This window comes from Meles meles, chromosome 14 (genome assembly GCF_922984935.1).
Source record: "Meles meles chromosome 14, mMelMel3.1 paternal haplotype, whole genome shotgun sequence".
In the NCBI taxonomy this organism is placed as follows: Eukaryota; Metazoa; Chordata; class Mammalia; order Carnivora; family Mustelidae; genus Meles; species Meles meles.
The window spans coordinates 17,368,008-17,390,512 of NC_060079.1; the positions used below are offsets into that span (position 1 = coordinate 17,368,008).

A 22,505-nucleotide genomic window follows, 5' to 3' on the forward strand; every position below is an offset into this window, starting at 1 on the left:
ATAAAATTGACATATAACATATTCTTATTTATTACATATTATGTGTTCCATTTTTATTATAATAACAAGTTCCAACTTGTTTTTGTGAAGAAATGAAAGAAGCAAGGCATGTGGGTTTTCTCTATCTTAAGCCAAATTCCCGTTATCTCATCGGCATTCATGAGTCAGTGAAGACTTCAACTAAATCTTTACTCCATGGAATGAAAGGCTTTACACAAAATTCTGCCTACTGGGAAAAAAATCAAAGTGCTGCCATCTTGCTTCTCTGCAGCAACAGGGTGCAGGGCCAGGTTAAATTGACCATATGTAGGCAGTGCCTGTAGCACAGACTGGGTGGCTTGAGAGGTGTTTGTTCTTCCTGTCATCTTTGCCTGGGTTTTCCTTGAAGGGTCCCTGCAGAATGGGAAGGGAAGGCTGTCTTGGTATCAGCAAGGTTCTGCATCTGTAGCCGCCATTCTTGGTTGCGTCAGAATTCCAGTGAAGGGGCAGTGGGAGGTGCCGCCCCTGAGAGCACTGCTAGGTAGCCACGCTCTCAAAGGCCATCTTCTGAAGAGTAGCTGTGCGTCTCCGCAGCTGCTGTCCTCCCTCAGTGTCCCCTGCGCTGCTTTCCGTAGCCCACAGTTATCCTTCACAGGACCTTTTGCTCCAACTTCTGGTCAGTTTTCGGGTCATTCTGATGGGAAATGATCACGCTGATGTCATGCAGAAGTCATGTCAAGGCCCCTGTGTCAACACTAGGAAACTTAATCAATCATGTGCCTCTCTCTGTTTTCTTCTACTGAAGGAATCGTTACTTGATGACTATTTCTCTAATATACAAAGCCTGAGTGACAGATACAGGTGCAGAAGGGTTAAATTTTCCACAAATTCCATGAGTGCAACCTTCAGTCTTTCAAATTGTTTTATAAAGTTTCTAACTTTGTACCAGCTGGGTAGCTCATATAGGATTTAGTTCTTAGTAAGTGGGTTTAAAGAAAATACGCTCTAGTATATATATAATTTGGGCTGGGATTATCTTCAGTTACTTGAAGGGGTTCTTTGTAATGAGCCTAAAGTATAAAATGAAAATGTCATATATCCCAAAGAAATGACATTCACGGTGGTAAAAAACATTCATCTCTTTGTATGGATTAGTATTCTATATCCGTGAGCATTCCCTCCTCCTTCTTTCAAGCTGTCATTAAGAAATTCAAGGCAAAGAAGACAAAAGTAATACTATAAAAAGGGATGATATCACTGATGATAAATCAGTTTTATTGTCTTATGGCAGCAACTGAAAAGGTATTTGATGCATTTTGTAGAAACTTGCGTATGTATACAACTTAATTTCCTTCTCTTATTTTTAAAAATGAGACAGTACTTTGGTCTTTAAGAATGTACGTTTTTTTGCTTAATTGGTTTTCTAGTTATGGGAAATAGTATATATAATTAATTATAGTTGTTTCCACTTCGTAAATACAGGGACAGGACTGTGTTTTACTGAACTGTGAAATCCAAAATTTGATCTCATTAGAAAAACAGGAAAAGTGATATGGACACGTTGGGTAGACATTTCAATAAATTCTAAATGCATTGAGTTCATACATCAAAAATTGGTTTAATTTACCCACACCCAGCTAGGCTGATTACAGCCGACTCACTCATGAAACATTAATAAAGCACTGTGTTCGGTTCTAACGTGATTATAATCTGACCTCTCCACCAAGGACAGAAAGAGAAAGTATCTCTGATAACATTACCCTAATGTTGGGTTCATCAATCATAATCTGCCCTTTTTTAAAATTTGTTTTCGAAAAAGGCCTTTCACGGATGTGCTCTGATAATCTCATCCGGCCCTCAGCCCAGCAGATCCCTGGTGCTCCTGGGCCAAATGTAGAACATTCTCCGTCTGCAGAGCAGAGCACAGGGCATTGAGGCAGAGAAAGCAGAACCGAATGTGGTTTTGCTTTTGCTATATCACATCCTTTATATGATTTTCATATTTTAAAGAAAAAGTCTCTTTTCGATAGGCAACAATTCGCATTTGAGGTATATCTTTATACTAAAAAGCACACCCTGCCCTGAAAAGAATTTTCAGGAAATGAAAACTTGTGGAAGTGTTCTGCAGAAAACTCAAATTCCTGAAACAGAGCTCTTGTGCTTACGTGCCTGCTCTGCCTCAAGCCAGCTGCGACCTCTTGGACAAATAAGAACCCCTTAATGTAGTGGAGCTTCGGGCTCCTCCTTAACCCTGAAACTGGGGATTTGTTTATTCCACAAATCTTTGAACCAGCTCTGAGGAAAGCATTATGGAAGACACAAAGAAGACTTGAACATGGATTCCACTAGAAAGAAAACTCAAGTAGAGAAATTCCTTCTTTTATCCCAGTCATGAAGGGCCTGGTACACAGTTCACACTGCTCGGGGCTCTGAAAACCCAAGCATGAGCAACACAGTGAGAGGCACTCAGGAGCTCACACTCTGTTAGGAACATTGACAAGAACCCATCAGTGCCAGCAAACACTGATAGGTGCTATAATCCATTCATTCAACAGGTAATTATTGAGTGTTCCAGATGCTGTTTCATGTGTTCGGAGTAGATGGGTGAAACATACCAAGATCCCTGCCCTCATAGAGCTTACTTTTGATCAGACAGACAATAAAATAATAAATAAGTAAAATATGTAGTATATTAGAAATTAATAAATAATATGGAAAAAAAGAAGGAGTGGAAGGTAAGGGGGTTGGGAATACAAGATTAGGTGGCCAGGATCCCCTCACTGTGGAAGTGAGATTTGCATTAAAGACTGGAAGGAGGTGAGAGAGTGGACCAAGTGACTGTCTTGGGAGAGACGATTGCAGGCAGAAGGACCATCTGGAGCAAAGGTCCTGTGGCGAGGATGTGCTTCCCAAGGAAGGCAGGGAGCTGAGGTGGAGTGAGCAGGGGGTACCTAATAGAAGACTGAACAGCAATGAGGCCAGATCACAGAAGGCCTTGAAGGCCATCATAAGGTCTTTGCATTTTTACTCTGAGTGAAATAGAGAGTCATCGCACTGTTGCAGCAGAAGCATGCCATGATCCTACTTCATTTTGAAAGGATCCTTCTGGCTACAGTGTAATTATGAACTATTGAGGCACAGGGTAGAATCAGGCGTATCTGACAGCAGGTTTTATGAGATATGGTGGTGGCTTGGACCAGGGTGGTAGCAGTGAAGTTAGTAAGAAGTTAATCAATGAATATTACTCAGCCATCAAAAAAGAATGAAATCTTGCCATTTGCAACAACGTGGATGGAGCTAGAGGGTATAATGCTAAGCAACATAAGTCAGTCAGACAAATACCATGGGATTTCACTCCTGTGTGGAATTTAAGAAACAAAACAGATGAACATAGGGGAAGAGAAGAAAAAATAAAATAAGATGAAAACAGAGTGGGAGACAAACCACAGAGACTCTTAGCTATGGGGAAGAAACTGAGGGTTGCTGGAGGGGACGAGGGTGTGGGGATGGGGTAACTGGGGGATGGGCACTAAGAAGGGCACATGATGTGAAGAGCACTGGCTGTTAGATGCAACTGGCGAATCACTAAATTCTGTCCCTGAAATTAATAATGCTGTGTATGTTAGCTGATGGAATTTAAATAAAATTTTTTAAAAAGAAAAATAATTTTTTAAAAATAACAAAGTTCAAGCCAATAGCCTCTCTCAGCAGCTTCCTAGCTGTGACCCATTTTCTCTCCGATTTCTCTAGTCTTACACAGGCAAGTCAATTGTAGGGGACAAGTGTGTAGAGTGGTGATGGATAAAGCAGTGGAGATGCATCATTATATTTAGTAATTTCTGCTAGAAATGGGATGGGGTTGGGTGTTTAGTGCCTATTGTCAGCTTAGAGTTTGAGCCCAGGAAAGCCCAAGCTGCCATGTTTATCTCCCACTAGACTGATATTTTTGAGGACATGGAATCCTTATTCATCTGCATCTTCTCCGAGGCTAGTTTCTAGGGTAGATAGTAATTTGGGGCTGGGGAGAGATTAGAGTATTTTCACCTTGTTTATTTGCATTTCAATGGGGCATGCTCCTAGAGATCTGAGCTTTTGTCTTGGTTATCATAGTATCTTGTGCCTAAAATAACTATCTAGCACATAAGAGGTGCTTCATAATGAATGGATTAGGGATGAATGAATGAATGGCTGTTGGCCTTGGTTTGAAATCCTCTTCCCCCAGGTATCTTCGTAGTTCCTTTCCTCATTGTGGTCCTTAATTGTCACAAACACAAAGAAGCCTTCTCTGACCACCTCTGCCAAATTAAGAGTCCCCTCCCCATCCATCCATACATACTCCTTAACTCTCTTTCCTACCTTACTCTTTTTTCTTTAGCACTTAACCACTTTCTGACATACTCAGAATGTCAGCTTTCTAATTATCTTGTAGCTTACTAATTATCTGGGGTTGTGTCGATTTCCCCCCACTACAGTGTAAACGCTGCTGAGCAGGGATCTTGGTTTCTTTTATTTACTGTCATAACCCTAATGTAGCTTACTAATTATCTGGGGTTGTGTCGATTTCCCCCCACTACAGTGTAAACGCTGCTGAGCAGGGATCTTGGTTTCTTTTATTTACTGTCATAACCCTAAAATCTAGAGTAGTGTCAGGGCATAACAGATGCTCACTCAATATTCGCTGAATGAATGAATGAGCTTCTTTCCGACTCCTGACATTTCTTCCTTCTTGTTAACCAACATATCTTTCCCATTGCTTAATTAATTAACCAATAATATTTATTAAATATTTATTATTTAATACTAGGTTAAGAGCTATGACAAATGGAAAAGAAGCATTAGATATGATCCCTATCTTCAAAACGCTTATATTCTAATTGAGGATAGAGTGTTGCCAGTTTGAAACAAGTGCTAATTGGTAATAACCCCGTTTGTTTGTATAGCAGTTTCCAATTTATATGCAAATTGATTTTCACAAGTAAATGTGTATACATTATCTTACTCCATTAAACAGGAGGGTACGGCTTTCAAGTGTCATAGAATTTCATAGAAGAATTCATAGAGTGTGAGCTGGAGAACTCAGGAAACAAACCTTGCAGTTGAATAAGAAGGATGGGTAAGACCAGAAAAAGAAGCAGGAGGATGAAATGCTTTCAAAAGGGATAAAGGAGCAACAGAGACTCAAAGGTTGTATGAGCTGCTCTGTGCTGGTAACTGTGAATTGTCTGTGCTCCTTGGAGCCAAGGAGGTATATCTGGAAGTCCTAAGAACTAGTAGGGGAAGGGGGAGCAAGGTTTGAAAAGGCCTTAGGGGTCAGGTAAAGTTTACCCTAATGTGTTTTGCTAGGAGGAACCTTGGGATATTTGAAAATAGAGGCGGACAATGTGAGTGTGATGGTTTCAGAAGTCTGTTCCCCCAACAGGGTGCAAGATGGGTTGGATTAGAGAGAGCGGTTGAGATGTATTGGAGTCACCTATGTAGAGAACAATGAGAGCTAAGACCAGGGTAGGGCTAGTGGGACTGGAGAAGAATGCCCTGGGTTAAACATCCAGTAAGAAATCAAGTCCAGGGTACCTGGGTGGCTCAGTGGGTTAAAGCCTCTGCTTTGGGCTCAGGTCATGATCTCAGGGTCCTGGGATCGAGTCCCGCATCAGGCTCTCGCTCAGCAGGAGGCCTGCTTCCCTTCTCTCTCTCTCTGCCTGCCTCTCTGCCTACTTGTGATCTCTGTCAAATAAACAAATAAAATCTTTAAAAAAAAAAATAGAAATCAAGTCCAGAATAATTTAAGTCCCCCTACAGAAGAAGTCGTGCTATGATTTCTGGTTGTCCCCTTGACTATATGCAACTCTCTTCAGAGAATTTTTTCAATATCAAAAGCAAATTTTTGAGGCAGTAAGAGAAAAGCCTTGGAAATATTCTTGCTGTAGTCTAGAAGAGGAGATGGAAATTCATTATTCCTAAATAAAAAGAATTCAGGAGAAATAAATTTTCTTTCCTCGGAGTTCATACCCCTAGCCTAGATTCCTTTTTCGTAAGTTCAGAGATGCTTTATCCTAAACCTGTCTCCAGAATACCCATGAGACAACATGGAAATTAGAATTAGGTAACTATTATCCATCTAAGAGGTATGCTCTCTGGTTTAAATCTCACTCTTCATTTCCTTCCTCCCAGATCCCCAGGGTAGAATTATGGATTGGGAATTGGTTTATCTAGGCTTAAAACAATTGCTTCTGCTTTTAGATATGCAAGTAGAGGGTAAAGAAAGCTATTAAGACCATTATAACCCTAATAGCTTAGTAATCAAGTATTTCTTTATATTTTTCCATTGTATTTGCAATAAAATCTTAATTCAGAGTCCAAAGTGGGTTTGTACGAGAAAACATACTTCTGTAAAGAACAAATAAGCAGATAGCATGTATTTAGTAACAGACTGATACTGGTTAGAATATAGTTAAGCCTCAGTGTCAGACTTTAGCTTGCGATAGGTCTTTATGCTTTCCTTGTGGGCTATCTAAAATTCACTTCTCAGGTATGCATTTGATTTAGAACCAGGGTTGACTTTTAGATGTTCTAACTGGACTTTCTTTTCTCTCCCCATAGTGACTAGCAAGACAGGCAATCTATAAGACAGTATCTGTTGAATCTGCTATCTTATTGTTCCTTTGTCATTTAATTTTTATAACCCCCCCCAAAAAACCTGGGACAAAATTATTTAAACAATTAATTGTTCAGTGATTCACTCTGCTGCGTGTCTAACATATAGACTAGGGTAGGATAAATAACTATATACTTAGAGATTTTTTAAATTGAATTAAAGATTGTTGTAAACAAGTATGAACTAATAATTTTTTAAACTGAGATGAAATAAATACTGAGAAAAATATAGAGAATGTTGAAATTGGCACCAAAAGAAATAGATACTTAAAAGACTTAAAGAAATGTAAATGGTAAAATCTTCCCATCTCCAAATTATCGAAGGCCATATTATTTTACATGTAAATTCTCCCAAATTTTTAAGAGATAATAAAGTCATTTCTTAGAAAGTAGTTGCAGAAAACATGGCAAGCCATCCATGAGGCTAGTGTGATCTTGATTCCAAAAGTAGTTAAATATTATCTAACCCCCAAATTTTATATATATATACATATACATATATATGTGTGTACAATTATACATACATACATATGTACATATATATACACATACATGTATATATATAAAATATTTGTGAGTGTGTATATATATAGTGTGTGTGTGCATAACATGTATGGAATTTGGGTGTATATATATGTGTTACAAAAAGACTTATTGTTAAGATTAGGAAAAAGACAAAGATGCTTCATATCACCACTATTGTTTAATGTAGTCGTCAAAGTTAAGAACAATTCTTTAAGAAAAAAATAAAGAAATTGTCATTATAACTAATAAGACTTGCCAGAAGCAAAATCTCCTTAAAGAAATCAATGACATTTTTTTTTTAAATATTTATTTGACAGAGAAAAATCACAACTAGGCAGAGAGGCAGGCAGAGAGAGAGGAGGAAGCAGGCTCCCTGTGGAGCAGAGAGCCGGATGCGGGGCTCAATCCCAGGACCCTGGGATCATGACCTGAGCCGAAGGCAGAGGCTTTAACTCACTGAGCCACCCAGGCGCCCCTCAATGACATTTTTTTTACATCATTAGTAACCAAATATGAAATGTAATTTTAGAAATGTTATAATCACATCAAAATTTATGGACTGTCTGGGAATTAACTTAACCAAGAATTCCCACATCGTTTATGGAGAAAATACTAATTTTCTAAAAGATTGATTTATTTATTTTTCAGAGAGAGAGACAGTGAGAGAGGGAACACAGCTGGGGGAGTAGGAGAGGGAGAAGCAGGCTTCCTACCATACAGGGAGCCTGATGTAGAGCTCCATTCCAGGATGCTGGGATCATGACCTGAGCCGAAGACAGACGCTTAATAACTGAACCACCCAGGCATCCCAAGAAAATACTAATTTTTAACATAGAAAATAATCTGTATTAGTAGAGAGACATTCTAGGACCTTGGATGGGAAAAACCTAATATCAGTTTTCCCAAATTAATCCATAAGTTTATTGGATTCCCAAAAACAATGATGATGTACCTATGTACACTTATTATAAAAGTTATAGGGAAGAATAAAGGCCCAGAAATAGCTGCATTGACTGAAAAGAAAAAAAAAAAAAAGAAATCCACCAAATGTAAAGATACCTGAGAAATAAAGATAACTAAGATAAAAGAAATAAAAAGAGTGGAAAGACCTAGAGACTCATACATATCCGGATGGATGGATAGATGGATAAAAGAGAAAGGAAGGAAGGAAAGAGGGACGGAAGAAAGGAGAGAAAGAAAGAAAAAGGTACTTTGCAACCCTTGTATTAGTTCTAATAATTTGGCTGCTGATTGTATTGCTTTTTCTAGGTAGATTATCACATCTGTAAACCCTAGCAGTTTTATATCTTTGTTTCAAATATACACACACTAAAGATGGCATCATATACCACTGAGGAAAGGTGTGTTTGTTTAATAGACGGTACTGGAAAAACTGACTTCAACATAAACAAAAATAAAACTGGATCCCTATTTAATACCACATATGAATGAAAGTAGACTCTAGGTCTACTAAAGATCAAGATTTGGAGAGTTAAACCATAAATGTAAAGCCAATACATCAAAATTATAGAAAGTTATCTTTGTAATTTCAGAACAAAATCCCAAGAACATAAAAATAAGGAGAAAAAAAATTGATTAACTCAAAATTAAGAATTTCTATTTAACAAAGAACAACATGGATAAAGTTCATAGACATGTGACATTTGGAGGATGTATTTGCGATGTTTTAAACCAACAAGCAATTATTACCTAAAATATATAAAGAACTTCTGCAAAGTAACAACACGAAGACAGGACCCTCCATAAAATGATAAGCAAAGGATGTGAACAAAAAGTTTACAGAAGAGGAAGGCCAAATGGCTGTATTAATCAGAGAACTGCAAATTAAAACAATGAGATACTGTTTCATATCTCTTACAGTGGCTAAATTAGAGACCTGGATAATACTAAGAGTTGATGGGGGTGTGGACATATAAAAACCTTATAATGCACTGCTGGAGGGAGTGGAGGCGGGGGCAGCCATCCTGAAGAGGAGCTGAGCCCTACCGACTGCTGGGTCCTTAAGTCTGTACACATCCACTACAGTGACACAGCAGTCATACTCCAGATGATGAGTGCCAAAGAAATTCTCACCAAGATCCAAAATGAGATGCAAGAGAGGACATTCATCTCAGCATTGTGTCTGAGGGAGTTAGAGACAGTCTAGTGCTCATTGCTGGGGGCAGCTCTGTGCACAATGAACTTCGTATACACACAGGGACCTGGGCCAATCTTTAAAAGCAATGCTACATGGAAACAGTAAGAAACTAAGTGAAATCTATAACCTCGTACATGTATACATACATATAAGGAGTAATATTTTATAAAAACACAGGCAAACAAAAGGAGAAACATCAAACGTATTACAGATACTGCTCCTGGTGGAGAAGGGAAGTGAAAGTAGCAGATGGAGATAAAAGAGAACAAATCGATTTTTAAAATTCAAATTAGTGAAAATCATTATTCCCTCTACCTCTCACAGCTACATTTGGCCTTTTAGTCAATAATTATTTTACTGTAACAGAACAATATTAAGTTTCATCAATACTTTCCAAATATGTCTAGTGGTACCAATAAAATTTATTTGAAATGGTTGCTGCTTAACTGATTATGTGATGGTGTTGGTAAAATCATCCTTTATTTATGTTTTTAAGATTTATTTATGTATTTGGAAGAAACAAGTGGGGAGAGGGGTGAAGGGAGAGAATCTTCAAGCCAGGTCCTTGGTGAACAGGTCGCCCTTGGCAGGGCTAGATCTCACAACCCATGAGATCATGGCCTGAGCCAAAACCAAGAGTCGGTCACCCAACCGACTGAGCCACCCAGGTGCCCCTAAAATCTTCTTTAAGTAGCATATCTGACTTCACTATTTTGAATTCCCATGAATACATTTGGACAATAGCTACTCCGTAATTTTTTTTGTTTTTGTCCTTTCATTTATTGTACCGAAGACTGAAAACATTACTAGATAATTAGACTGATTTTTTTTCTTTATCAACTAGTTACACTGCATGTATAGAATCATTTGTACACATTGACCAAATCAACAGTATTGACATAACAGATATAGAATTTTAACCAACCTCGTTCTTATATTTTAGTCTTCTTCCCTATGTTCTAGTCTGAACTGTTATATCAATACCACTAAGATGGAGAATATAGAATTATGTTTAGTTTTAGTACAGAAGCTACCTTTAATAAAGTCTGTTATATTTCTGAATGAGAAACATCCACAGTATTTGGTATAAGTAAAATACCAAAACTTTTGAAAGAAGTCAATCAAGAAGTTGAGGGAAATAAAATTACTATTAAAATGTGATCACAGGAAAAGTTACAAAGTATCATTCAGACATTTTGTAGATTAAAAAATCAAATGAAATTATCAGAGGGCTGATTTAAGACATCATTTATTAATTAAGTTATTCCAAATTGGTGTCAGTGCCTTAGAAATCAGGGTCATGAAGCCAGAGAATGACTTCATTCACATATTTAGTTACAGCTGTAATTTAGAAAATTGCTTAATATGCTACACTTAGTTGAAATTTAAGAAGCTATCTCTATAGCTTTTGTTCATGTTGCTGAAATGAGTGTGCTCTTAAATTCAATAAGAAATTGATGACAATGGGGCACCTGGGTGGCTCAGTGGGTTAAAGCCTCTGCCTTCGGCTCAGGTCATGATCCCAGGGTCCTGGGATCAAGCCCCGCATCGGGCTTTCTGCTCAGCAGGGAGCCTGCTTCCCTTCCTCTCTCTCTGGCTGCCTCTCTGCCTACCTGTGATCTCTGTCTGTCAAATAAATAAAATCTTTTAAAAAAAAAAAAGAAATTGATGACAAGTGGATGCAGTAAGTGAGAGGCATAGACAGCCATAAAGTGATCGACACTGCTCATGTCACAGGTATGAACAGAACTCCATGCCCACACGTCAGGATACCTCCAGGAAGCTTATGATGTTTCTTAGGCAATGAAAAGGACTTCTTTTTTTTCTGACTCTTTATGGAAGCTTAGTCTGGTCATTGACTGTCAGAAATTTGCATTCATTTCCTACTAGGTAGCCAACATGTAAAATTGCCCAGTGATTCCTAGGCTGTGGAAAAGCAAGAGTTCATTTGTAGCCAAGAGAAGGCATCCCCTTTTAGTAGTGTTAGCATTACATTTGAAGACTTTAGGCAGGAAAATAAATGTATATCAAAGTTTCTAATGAAATTATTTAAAAATGAGAAATGAAATTACTGTAAAATTAAAACAGGTACTTCAAGTTAGTTTTGTTGTAAACATGAATGTGTCTTTTTAAGAAATCTATTTAATGTTAAAAATCGTGTCCTATACATAATGGAGCCACAAAAAAGTTAAGCATTTTGGAAGAGAAAATTTTCATTCGGGTCTGGGTTGTATTATTTTACCATTTCTAGGAACTGGACATCTAATACATGCAGATAAAATATATATGTAATATATGTAATGCAAAGAGCATATGGTACTTCTTTAAAAAGAGTATTTGAAATCAAGAAAAAGGGAGATTTGCTAAGTTTGTACAGTCTCTTATATCTTTCTTGACTCGTTCATTGCAGGCCCTGGAAAGTGAATTTGTTTCTTGCCAACTCCATCAGTGGATTGACCTTATATTTGGCTACAAACAGCGAGGACCGGAAGCCGTCCGTGCTCTGAACGTTTTTCACTACTTAACCTATGAAGGCTCTGTGAACCTGGATAGCATCACTGACCCTGTGCTCAGGGAGGTAGGTGTTAAGTTCCATATTATTCCAAAAGTTTCTGTCATCTCTCAGACACAAATTTGGCTTTCCATCTCTTTCTCTATAAATTTCCTTTCAACACAAATTTTTATAAAACTTAAATTTCAGGATTTTGACAAATGTAGGAAAATGAATATTATATGTCAAAACCAAGTAATGAGACCACTGTGTTCTTCTCTTTTGAATTATAGACACATGTAATGCACTTCAATATTCCTATTTTACTTGTTTTATTTCAGCATCTTCATTAAAATGCTTAATGCTCTGTGCATGTTATTAATGAAACCTAGTTGAATATTTGAATAAGAATTGTTCACATTAAAATAAGCTGCTAGTATGTATTTTCTTAATAAAAACAAAATTACAGACTTCCAGACAGAATGCTCAAAAAATGCACTGATAAAATAGATGAGGGTATAGTATTTTATTCCAGAATGTTCTCCAAAATACATCAATAAAATAGATGAGGGTAGAGTATTTTTATTCCTGTATGTTCTTATCCTGAAAGTTTATAGCTAACAGTTGAGAATTATGTGCTCTACTATGTGCATAAGTATTTTTAGTGAAAATATTCATATTAAATATTACTTAAATCACTTCCACACTGCACAAAATTACTTCAGATAGGTGAAAGACTAAAGGAGCAACAGCTGCTGGGTAAGTGTCGCTGCTAGGAAGCCACATCCCCTGATATGGCCATCTGCTGTGTGCAAAACAAGCAATCGTGTCTACATTTCCCAGCAGTGGAATGCTTGTTTTATTTTTTTACTTTTAATTTTAGAAGTGGAAAACTTGAAGATTTGGGAAGTAAAGCTCTACAAGAAAAATCTACATCCATAAACTTATTTCTTTCATATCTCTCCAAAAACAAAATGGCTCCATTTGTATGGCTCCAAGCAGGGAAGAAGAGAGGAGAGAGACTTGAGATCGGTGCTCATTGGACTCTTAGGGCCAAATAGTCAGAGAACACATTGTTAGCATGTCATTAGGTGCAGTGTTATATCATGTTGTGCGTGTGAGGAAATGGATTGTGCCTGAAGCTGGAAGAAGGGAACAGAGATGCAGAATGAATGAATGAGAGAAAAGACAGATATTATGAAATTCATGGGTGAAAAAAGGGATTTTCTCTGCGAACCATTACATTTACCTGATTTAGTAACCCCTGTACCAAACTATAATCAGATTATTTTATAGAAGATAATTCTGAGATTAATTACTTTTTTCACAATACACCTTTGCCCGGTTCTGTAAACACCTTACAAATTATATTCTCCTTTTAAAACCAATACCTTTAGAATCAGAAAAAAAAAAAAAAAAAAAAAAAACAATTGGAGTAAGCTTATCCTTTTGTCCCAAGACCACCTCCAAATTGGTTTTTTACTTTTAAATACCATAAACCTTTTTACTCCTGAATAGCTGATCATACATTTTTATCCAATATAGAGTTCTGTCCTTGTAAAGAAAGTTGCAATTAATCCTCTCAGGGAAAATATAATTTTTAAGCATACTGTATGTAATGAAAGTGCAAGACAGCATTACAGTTGACAGACATATGCAGGTTTTTAATATTTATATGAGAGTCAGTAAAATGATAAATGGGAATACAAAGAAAATGGAATTAGAATTGAGACTTTCTTTACATAGATATTGTGTTTATTATTTGAATTCTATGAAAATAGCTGCTTCTGTAAAATTTCATACCATTGCTTTGCATGGGCCTTACTTATCAAATTATAGGACTTCCCAATGAAATACTACATGAAAATGTACAATGTTAAAAAAGTTTTTATTGGATGGGAGTGGTTCAGCCTTGATGTTTGTTTATTATAAAGATGGTCTGAACAATATGTTACTGCTCCTGATTTCCTCATAGTGAGGCCAGTTGCCAAGCACAAGGCGGCCTGAGTTCAGGATTCTCTCGTTCTAGCATTCTTATTCTGAGCACATAATTGCTGAATATGGAGGTTACACTAGAGAAACTTCCGAGGCATTCTGTGACAGATAGGTCCTTCTACCCCAGCTCCTCACCTGCCTCCGTGACCCAAAAACTCTGATATCCGTTCTCAGAATACTCCCTTAGGGAGCACGTACCTGGAACACGGTCGCCTTTCTTTGGCCAGCCAACAGAGCCCCAAGCACACACCAGCACAGAGAGACATTTGCTCTGACCATATGGACCTTTGTCAACGCAAGACTGCTTAGGAAGATACTTTATCTCCTTAATACCGCTAAGAAATGCTTATTACATTGTAGCCACAGCAGATTAAATGGTAACAAGGGACATGAGTTAACTGTCCTTCTCCCCACTCCCCAGACTTATCTCCTCTACCCCAGAAACCTAACATATTCTCAAAAACGTCCTGCACTCACTCTGAGTGAGATATAACTCTCCCTTCTTACCATATTAGTAATTAAAACTGAGATTCTGTGGGGGAAAAAAAGGTACTTTACTATCATTTAAGAATCCACATAGATGGGAACCCACCTAAAATCTGTAAACTGTCTAGTGTTGGCCAAGATCTTTGATCTCCCTCTACGTCAAGTGATCTCTCTATAAAGAAGGAATAATACATGACATATGTTTGCCAACCTGAAAAGTGTTTAGCATCTCCTGTCACCCAATAGAACTCTGTAGATAATGTAGATAGTGTGGAATGAAGTGCAATATATTCATTATTTGGTAGCCATTTACATCCCCTTAACATATACATTTTCCCAGTGAGGGGGCCCTTTGGGGGGGGCACAGCACCTTTTTTTTTTTTTTTAAAAGATTTTATTTGTTTATTTGACAGCGAGAGAGAGAGAGATCACAAGTAGGCAGAGAGGCAGACAGAGAGAGAGAGAGAGGGAAGCAGGCTCCCCGCCGAGCAGAGAGCCCGATGTGGGACTCCATCCCAGGACCCTGAGATCACCACCCGAGCCGAAGGCAGCGGCTCAACCCACTGAGCCACCCAGGCGCCCGGCACAGCACCTTTTATGAAAACATCACTGTTGAGATCCCAGAGGACTGTGCTATGGTACCATGAATTGTGAAAGTTGATACCTATCTAAATGGTTGGACACAAACTCTTGGAAAAAAGCAGTGTTCAAAATGTTAGCCCTCTTATCTAGCTTAATGAATTTCCTTTATTTGATAATGTTTGTCTTTGTATCTTTTAAATACTAAGATCATTACATTTCTTTTAGATAAAACCTAAGGAAGGTTATAGTTATCTTATACTGAACTCCAACTAGCCTAAGAAAGGTGATTTTTTTGATGCTTAAATTAAACACTGATTTAAATAATAAATACTTAATATATGAATATCAATATGTCTCTTGTGAAAAAAATATATGTATCTCCTATAATCTGCGTATAACTTTGAGCTTTGAAGTCAGCGCTAAAATTTGAGAAATGGCTTAAGGTTATTGATTCATTCTTCCTTGACAGGTGAACTCATGAAGCAGCACTAACCACAGCAATTATGGCATTAAAATGTCAAGAAATTAGAGGTCAGAATAACAGATAATTTTCTTCTCTATGTCAGATTTAAAATTGACATTCTTTGACAGCTTAGGATCTTTGCCTGAGAAAAATATGACAGCTTAACTTATTTTATACTTGTAAAGCAGTAACTGATAATAAACTTTATCATGACAGCCTCTGGGTGGAAACATGACAGAACAGTTCTGGTACAAAGCTCTTCTTAATATGTAAACACTAGATCTGTTGGATATTAGATATTATTTAAATTGTCTTAAGTCTTGGCTTACATCATAATCTTCTAGACACATTGTTTCACAGATGAGCTCAACTATTTGAGCAGTAATTGTAAGCTCTATGTAAAATTAATTTTACATATTAATAAAAATGATGTGATTTGCTTTATATTTTTACTTACCGAATGTTGACCACGAAACTCCATCCATCCTATGACCTACTGAGGAAATAGAATATTCTAGTTAGTGATTATCTGGTCCCATGGTGTTCTAATTCTTTTCTACTCAAATATGGTCCAGAAACCAATAGTAATGCCATCACCTGGGACTTGGGAGAACTTCAGACTAATATAATAACCAACCTAATAAATCAGAACATGCATTTAAGGAGATCCCCAGGGACTTGTCTGAGACATTAAAGTTTAAGAAGCATTGCCTACTAAAGGTGTATAAGAAGATCTGGAAAGCTTTTCTGCCTCTCCTGTAAAAAGAGAGAGAATGGTGTGATGAACTTCCATGTACCTATCACAGAGTTTCAAGCTTTTGACTGAATTTCTTCTATATCCCCAACCCCTTGACTATTTTCAGTTATACCTGCCATATCCATCTAACCCCATCTAACTCGGTATCCACTGTCCATCTCCCCATCCCATAGGCATCTCAGGATATCCAAGGAGAGGGTTCAAGCAGGTTTATTTTGAAAGACAAAAATCTTTCCAGGCATTTCATATACATCCTCAGTTAAAAACTATTAATCTAGGCCAACACTCTAGTTAAATAATTTTTCCAAGGACACCTGTCTATGTAGCACCAGAGTCAGCTTTGGGTCAGAATCTCCTGATTCTCAAATCAGGGTTGCTTTAATCCCATTAATTTCTAGGAATTTTTAAAAAACAGTATTTTCTAATACTAGTTTTAGAGGTGATATTCTTCTTACTTTCAAAATGATTCTTAAAAATGAGGGACACCTGATGTGTATTCCCATTGCACTAATTTAACCTGTAAGGTTTTTCTATTTTGTTTGTGCTTTTGAATTTCTTAAAACTCTCAACTCAGTAAAACTTCCAGGAATTATAAGGGAAATTTTAAGATGGTTTTAAGAAATCTTTCTCAGTGAGATGCCTGGGTGGCTCAGTTGGCTAAGTGTTCAATTCTTGATTTTGGCTCAGATCATGATCTCAGGGTATGGAGCCCCAGTCGGGCTCAGCGCTGGGTGTGGAACCTGCTTCAGATTCTCTCTCTCCCTCTGACCCTCCCCTCACTTGCCCATGCTCTTTCTCAAAAGAAAGAAAGAAAGAAAGAAAGAAAGAAAGAAAGAAAGAAAGAAAGAAAGAAAGAAAGAAAGGAAGGAAGAAAGAAAGCTCTTTCTCAGCCATTTTATTCATTGTTTATTTTAACCACTTTCCAGAAAAACTTGTTTTGTCAGTCTTAAGAATTCCAAAGTCACTAGGGGATTATGGTATAGTCAATAGTTGGTTAGTAGAGATTACAAATTAAATGTCACATTCTTTTTTTGTATACTATACTCTTATAATGAGTGAAAAACATTTCATTCTAAAAGTGTTTCTAAAATGGATCACTCTTCCGATCATGGATATACTTACTCAAGACTGTCTGCCCTAAAGTATGATTATATGGTATGTAAGAGGCAATAAAAGATGATAGGAAGGTGGAAGTCAAATAATAGGTTTTATCACAGCCAGTCGTTACAATATGAAACAGTAAGTGAGTCACTTTTACGCACCTTGGTTTTCCCACCTAGAAAATGATAGCAGAAATGATACCTAAGTCTGTATTTGAGGATCATATCAGAAAAGATAGGGGAAAACACTTTGTAAACCATAAAGCACTACACGGATATTGGCTATTATTACCTAAAAGCATAATTAAATGAAGTGTCTTGGAAGAACTTTTGTTTTACTAATTCGTTTCTCTGTATCAGCATATGTGCAGTCGATACTGCCAAACTGAAAAATGACTTAAATGATTTCTCTTCGACAGTGGGAGGTTTATACAAAAGCCTACCACAAAAGGCTATTTTGCTGGCACACTATTAGAACATATGGGCCATGCAATATTTATTTATTAATGCATATATACACATTTTATCTATGCTGGAAATATTAAAACACTAAACACTAAATTTTAATATTACCAGTAGTTATAAAAGTGTGGCATTTTTAGTCTAATTTTTTGTTACTAATATTTCTTGGTCTTCTTAGATTATATTTTCTGCGTTTATCTCTTTCTTTGCTCTGACGGGGATAGCAAAGCATTCCTTTGGATCTGCTTTAGTGAGAACATGCCCAAAGGAAGTAGGATAGATTCCTTCAGTTTTTACTTTATTTTCTTGCTGAACCATTCCTGCTACTACAGAAACCTGACATGATAAGGCTGTCAAGAACCACAAGACAGACGTGTCTTTAACCAAAACAGTTACAGTGCTGGCTTTTCTAGAAGATGAACTCATAAAATTTATAAGGAAAAAATTAGTCTACTTTTCATCCTAGTGATGTAAACGAAGGTATTTGTAGCGACGACACTGATGGCCGTCTGGTCATTGCTTATTCCTTCTGTGAATTTGTTATCCCTTGTCTTTTCCTTCCCCGGTATCTGACTCCTTCCTTCTGTCTGACAAGGGATAGCAACACCCGCCTTGTGGATCACTTGAGTGGGTTGTAGCACAATGTTGCCCATTTATAAGGCCATGGTGCCTGATTGTTTTCACGCGGGGGATGTTCACGGATTTTCTCCTGGGCATTTATTCTGAGATGTGATTGCAACAAATGATCAAAAAAATGGCTGATAAAGATTTCTTAAAACCATCTTCATTTTCTCCCTATAATTACTGGAAGTTTTACTGAGTTAAAAATGTCAGCAAATTCAAATGCCAAAATAAAAAAGAAAGAAAAATGAAATAATATAATATAATAGAGTAAAATTAAATAGGAAGAAAACCCCTATATTTTAAACTATGGGAGTAGAAAAACACATTAGGTATCCTTTTAACTTAAAGAATCGTTTGGGAACAAGAAAAATGTTATGATCCCTAAAACTAACAAGAGTGTATTTTCAGATGTGTCTGTTGGTGTGTTGTGTTCCTCACTCACAGCAATGAGACTTGCATTGCAAAAACTCATTGAATAAAGAAGTTTCTATATAGAAATTAGTATCAAGAAAATTAATGACACACATTTAATTTTGATGAGTGAATAAATCTTTAATTTAGGTTTATCTTTTCCCCTTGTAATTACTGCAGTCCTTAGCTAGTCCATGGTCATCAATCGTCCACTAGGAAAGCATAAATAATGCAGCTAGTCCAAGTGGAATGTGTGTCATTTATGTGAGATGTGCTTTTTCTCGTCTTTGTGTCATTTTTATTGCGTAGTGTTGAGAAGTGCTAATTATTGATTTTCAGAAATTAACAGCAAATGCTTTCACAAGCATCTAAAGTCATATTTTACACAAGGAAGAAGGGTGAAAATTGCAGCCTGCTGTTTGTAATAGAAATAGCTGGAAGGGATTTCCTTATCTTCTATTAACATAGATTTCAGTTATATTACACAGTTGTTACCTTAGCATAAATTAACAATTATTCAAAACATACTGCATGCTTCAATTTGTTGAAGTAGATATTACTCAATCTAAATACCTAAGCATTTCAGTTAGATGTTGGGAGCTTATTTTTAAAGGTTTTAAACATATTGATAATGATCCTATTTAAAGCAATTTGAAATCTCAATACAGTATATCTAAATTACTGTTTCCCATTTATGTCAAGATCAAAGAAGATCACTTTGTTCTGCCAAATACATGTAATACTATTTTTTTAATCTGAATTTAGCCTAATAAAAGTATATGATTTCATTTTGTAATGTTTATACCACCACCTGGTAAACCTTTGTCTTGATGTCATTCCACTTCCAGGCAAATCTTCTCAACTTTTATTACTTTCATTATTTCCTTTCCATGATCAGACACACCAAGTGAACTTATTTTGTATGGGGAGGAAAGGTCGTCACCGGTTCTATGACTTGTCTCTCGTTCCTCCTCCTCCACCACCACCTTACCCCAACTTCCATTTCCCGAATCAGCGAGCATTGAGTTTCTTTATATACATTGATTCAACCAGGGAGAATTAAGCAGGAACATTGTACTGGTTCTTCTCACATTCCATAAGCATTTCTGGGTTGAGTCCTTTACCTAGGTATTACTTAATGGTCAACCCAATGGGTACCTGGGTGGCTCAGTCGGTTAGGCGTCCATCTCTTGGTTTTGGCTCAGGTCATGATCCTCATGGTCATGAAATGGAGCCCCAGTTGACTCCACAATGTGGAGCTGTGGCCTGCAACCCAGCCACTGCCAAACTGGGACCCAGCAAGGAAGGACCATAGGATCAGTTTTGCGTCCTCTTCCTATTTCCTGCCCTATGCTCTCATCAGCCAAAAAGATTGGGAAGATAGAGGAGCAAGAGAGTAGCAAGGATGCAGTCTCTGGAGGCCAATCTGCCCGGGGCAAGGAAGATGATCCTCACTACTGTGTTCCCCCTGAGTTAGTCACAGCGTTAGGCAAATTTATTTAAGGCATCCAGGGTGGAACAGCCACTACCTGCCACATGAAAATACATGTACTTTTCCTACCTAAGTTGACTTATACTTATCTTTAAACATAAAAATTAAGTGAGCTTGCCACCAATGGCACTGACCTAATTTGAAGAAAAACTGTTCGGGACAGAGCATTTTTTTTTTTTTATCCAGAGGACATGGTGCTTGCTCTTCACCTTCACTGTTCATGTTCATTTGTTAAGTGAGATATGTAATATTATCATTATAACTCTCAGTCCAAGGCAGAAATAGGACTCGGCAAGAGGATAATTCTCCTCTTTATTTCTTTTAGGTTTATACTAAAAGAATAAAACCAAACACTGAGGCATGTAAATGAACAACCAGAATCCTCTCCCTCAATATGGCCTAACATAGTCTGATAGTTACAGCAAATGTGGTTCTCTTTTTTACTTGAGTTATTAAGTACTTGCTGAAATATTCTAATAATTTTGCTCATATAGACTTAGCCTTAATGCAGCTGATTATTAAAACAAAAGGAAACACGTTTGTTCTTCTATTGTGTAGTTTCTATGACAAATTAGAAGCAGTTGAATATAAAATAGCATTTTTAATTTTTTATATAGTTTAATGTTTGTAAAGCAAGAAATAATAAAGTGTAGATATTATTTTCTTGATTTATTTTGCTCCTGTTTTTCTAGCATTAAAAAGTAATGCTTTATATGATCTTATTTTATTATAACAATAAACCAGAAGCAAAAGCATATCAGTTAAAATACAGTCTGCCATTAAGTAATCTTTTCTTTTATCATTTCAGACTTCTCAAAATTCCATTTCTTTTTCCTATTTGGTATAGAATTGGTAGAACTGGAGGTAGCAGAGAAAGATGATATAAATCACATATATATTTTTAATTGTATGTCAAAGGTGTATTTTCTGGTTTAAAAAAAAAAGAATATGCACTTTAAAGCATTAAAATAAAATCATGCTAAGTACGAGCTATAAAATGAGCTAATACAATCCTAAGGAAATTTTTAGAAAATCCTTTTCTTTGTCCCCAAGGAATCACTTTTGCTATTTTTTATTTTCTGAAAATTATCAGTAATTAACTAGTAATTTCAGCATAGTCTGATATTTGCCATGTGGGTAGCACAACCTGTCGTACTTTATAAAATGCTGACTTTCCTGGAAAACAATTTAAAAGATGACACAGACCAAGCAAAATGGATAAACTAGGTCATTTGACAGTTTTACCTTATTAACTTCCTCACACTGTCTTTCTCATCACTTAGACCTTATGACACTTCATCAGAAAGACAATACTAAATTACATTTACAAAAAAGACTAGAAGTTGTAAAAATTCTACAGGAGAAAAATGTATCTAGGTTAAAGTTATTGCATTATGGAAAAGACAAGTTTAACCGAAGTTTTTATCTCTTGGAGACCAGAGAAGGTGTACTCTAGATAACTAATAAACACAAGGGGAGGGAGAAAGCATGCTTATTCACCTATGTAATAATACCTTTCTTTTAGAATATTTTGAATTTATCAGTAATTTGAACATCATTCTGAACTACCACTTATCCGTCACCATATATAATTGTACCCTGGCTATGAAAACCTTCATATTAACAGGATACACATAATGCGTATTAACCACAGCATATTTACTTCCTCTTCTGAGGATTTAATCCCAGCTGTGTATCTGTATTTATAGAGGAGGTAGCATTTTTTTTTGGCCGGGAGGGAAGGCGAGAAGGAGATAAAAGCAATTAAGCAAGAGGTGCAGCAGGTCGAAGGAGTGAGGTGTGTGTTGCGGCCGTGGCTAACACAGATGGCTCCTTTGTGCAAATTAAAAAAGAAACCCTCATTAAAAGAGGAATAATAAAAGGTGCTCCTTCCTTTGACATTTGAAGTATATTCTGTCCTTCATTTGCCCCCCAACTGGGCACCTCTGTGCAGGACATAGATGATGCAGCTGTACCCTTGGCCCTGACCTTTGAGTAGCGTAAGACTGAGAGAGAGCTTGTTGAAAATAAGTGAGAAAAAAAAGGAGAGCTTGATGAAAATGTGGGTAATTTTGTAACTTGGTAGGTGGGTCCTGGAGGATTTCACAAAGCGGGCCTAACTAGAAGGTAGGGAGGGGAAAAACAGGAAACTATCCCTAATAGGAACTTTCCCTAATGGGAGCTTTGTATTACATATAAGCAGGTAAAACTGAATTATGTGTCCTATGTGTGTAATTAAATGTGAAAGTCCTGTTCTGCTTTACTTATTTTGTGCTGCAATTCATAACTTAGGTCACATTTTTCTCTACTTCTTGCTTACCCCTAAAAT

General features: G+C 36.9%; 1 protein-coding gene across 9 annotated transcripts in view; it reads left to right on the forward strand.

The window, feature by feature from the left end:
- The window catches only part of NBEA (neurobeachin), a 687,041-nt gene that overhangs the window by 633,298 nt on the left and 31,238 nt on the right, over window positions 1-22,505 (forward strand). For all 9 annotated transcript variants that reach the window (XM_045977917.1, XM_045977919.1, XM_045977920.1 and 6 more), the window contains one exon: window positions 11,724-11,891. In XM_045977917.1, coding sequence (XP_045833873.1) covers window positions 11,724-11,891 — 168 coding nt within the window. The remainder of the gene's footprint in view (window positions 1-11,723; window positions 11,892-22,505) is intronic.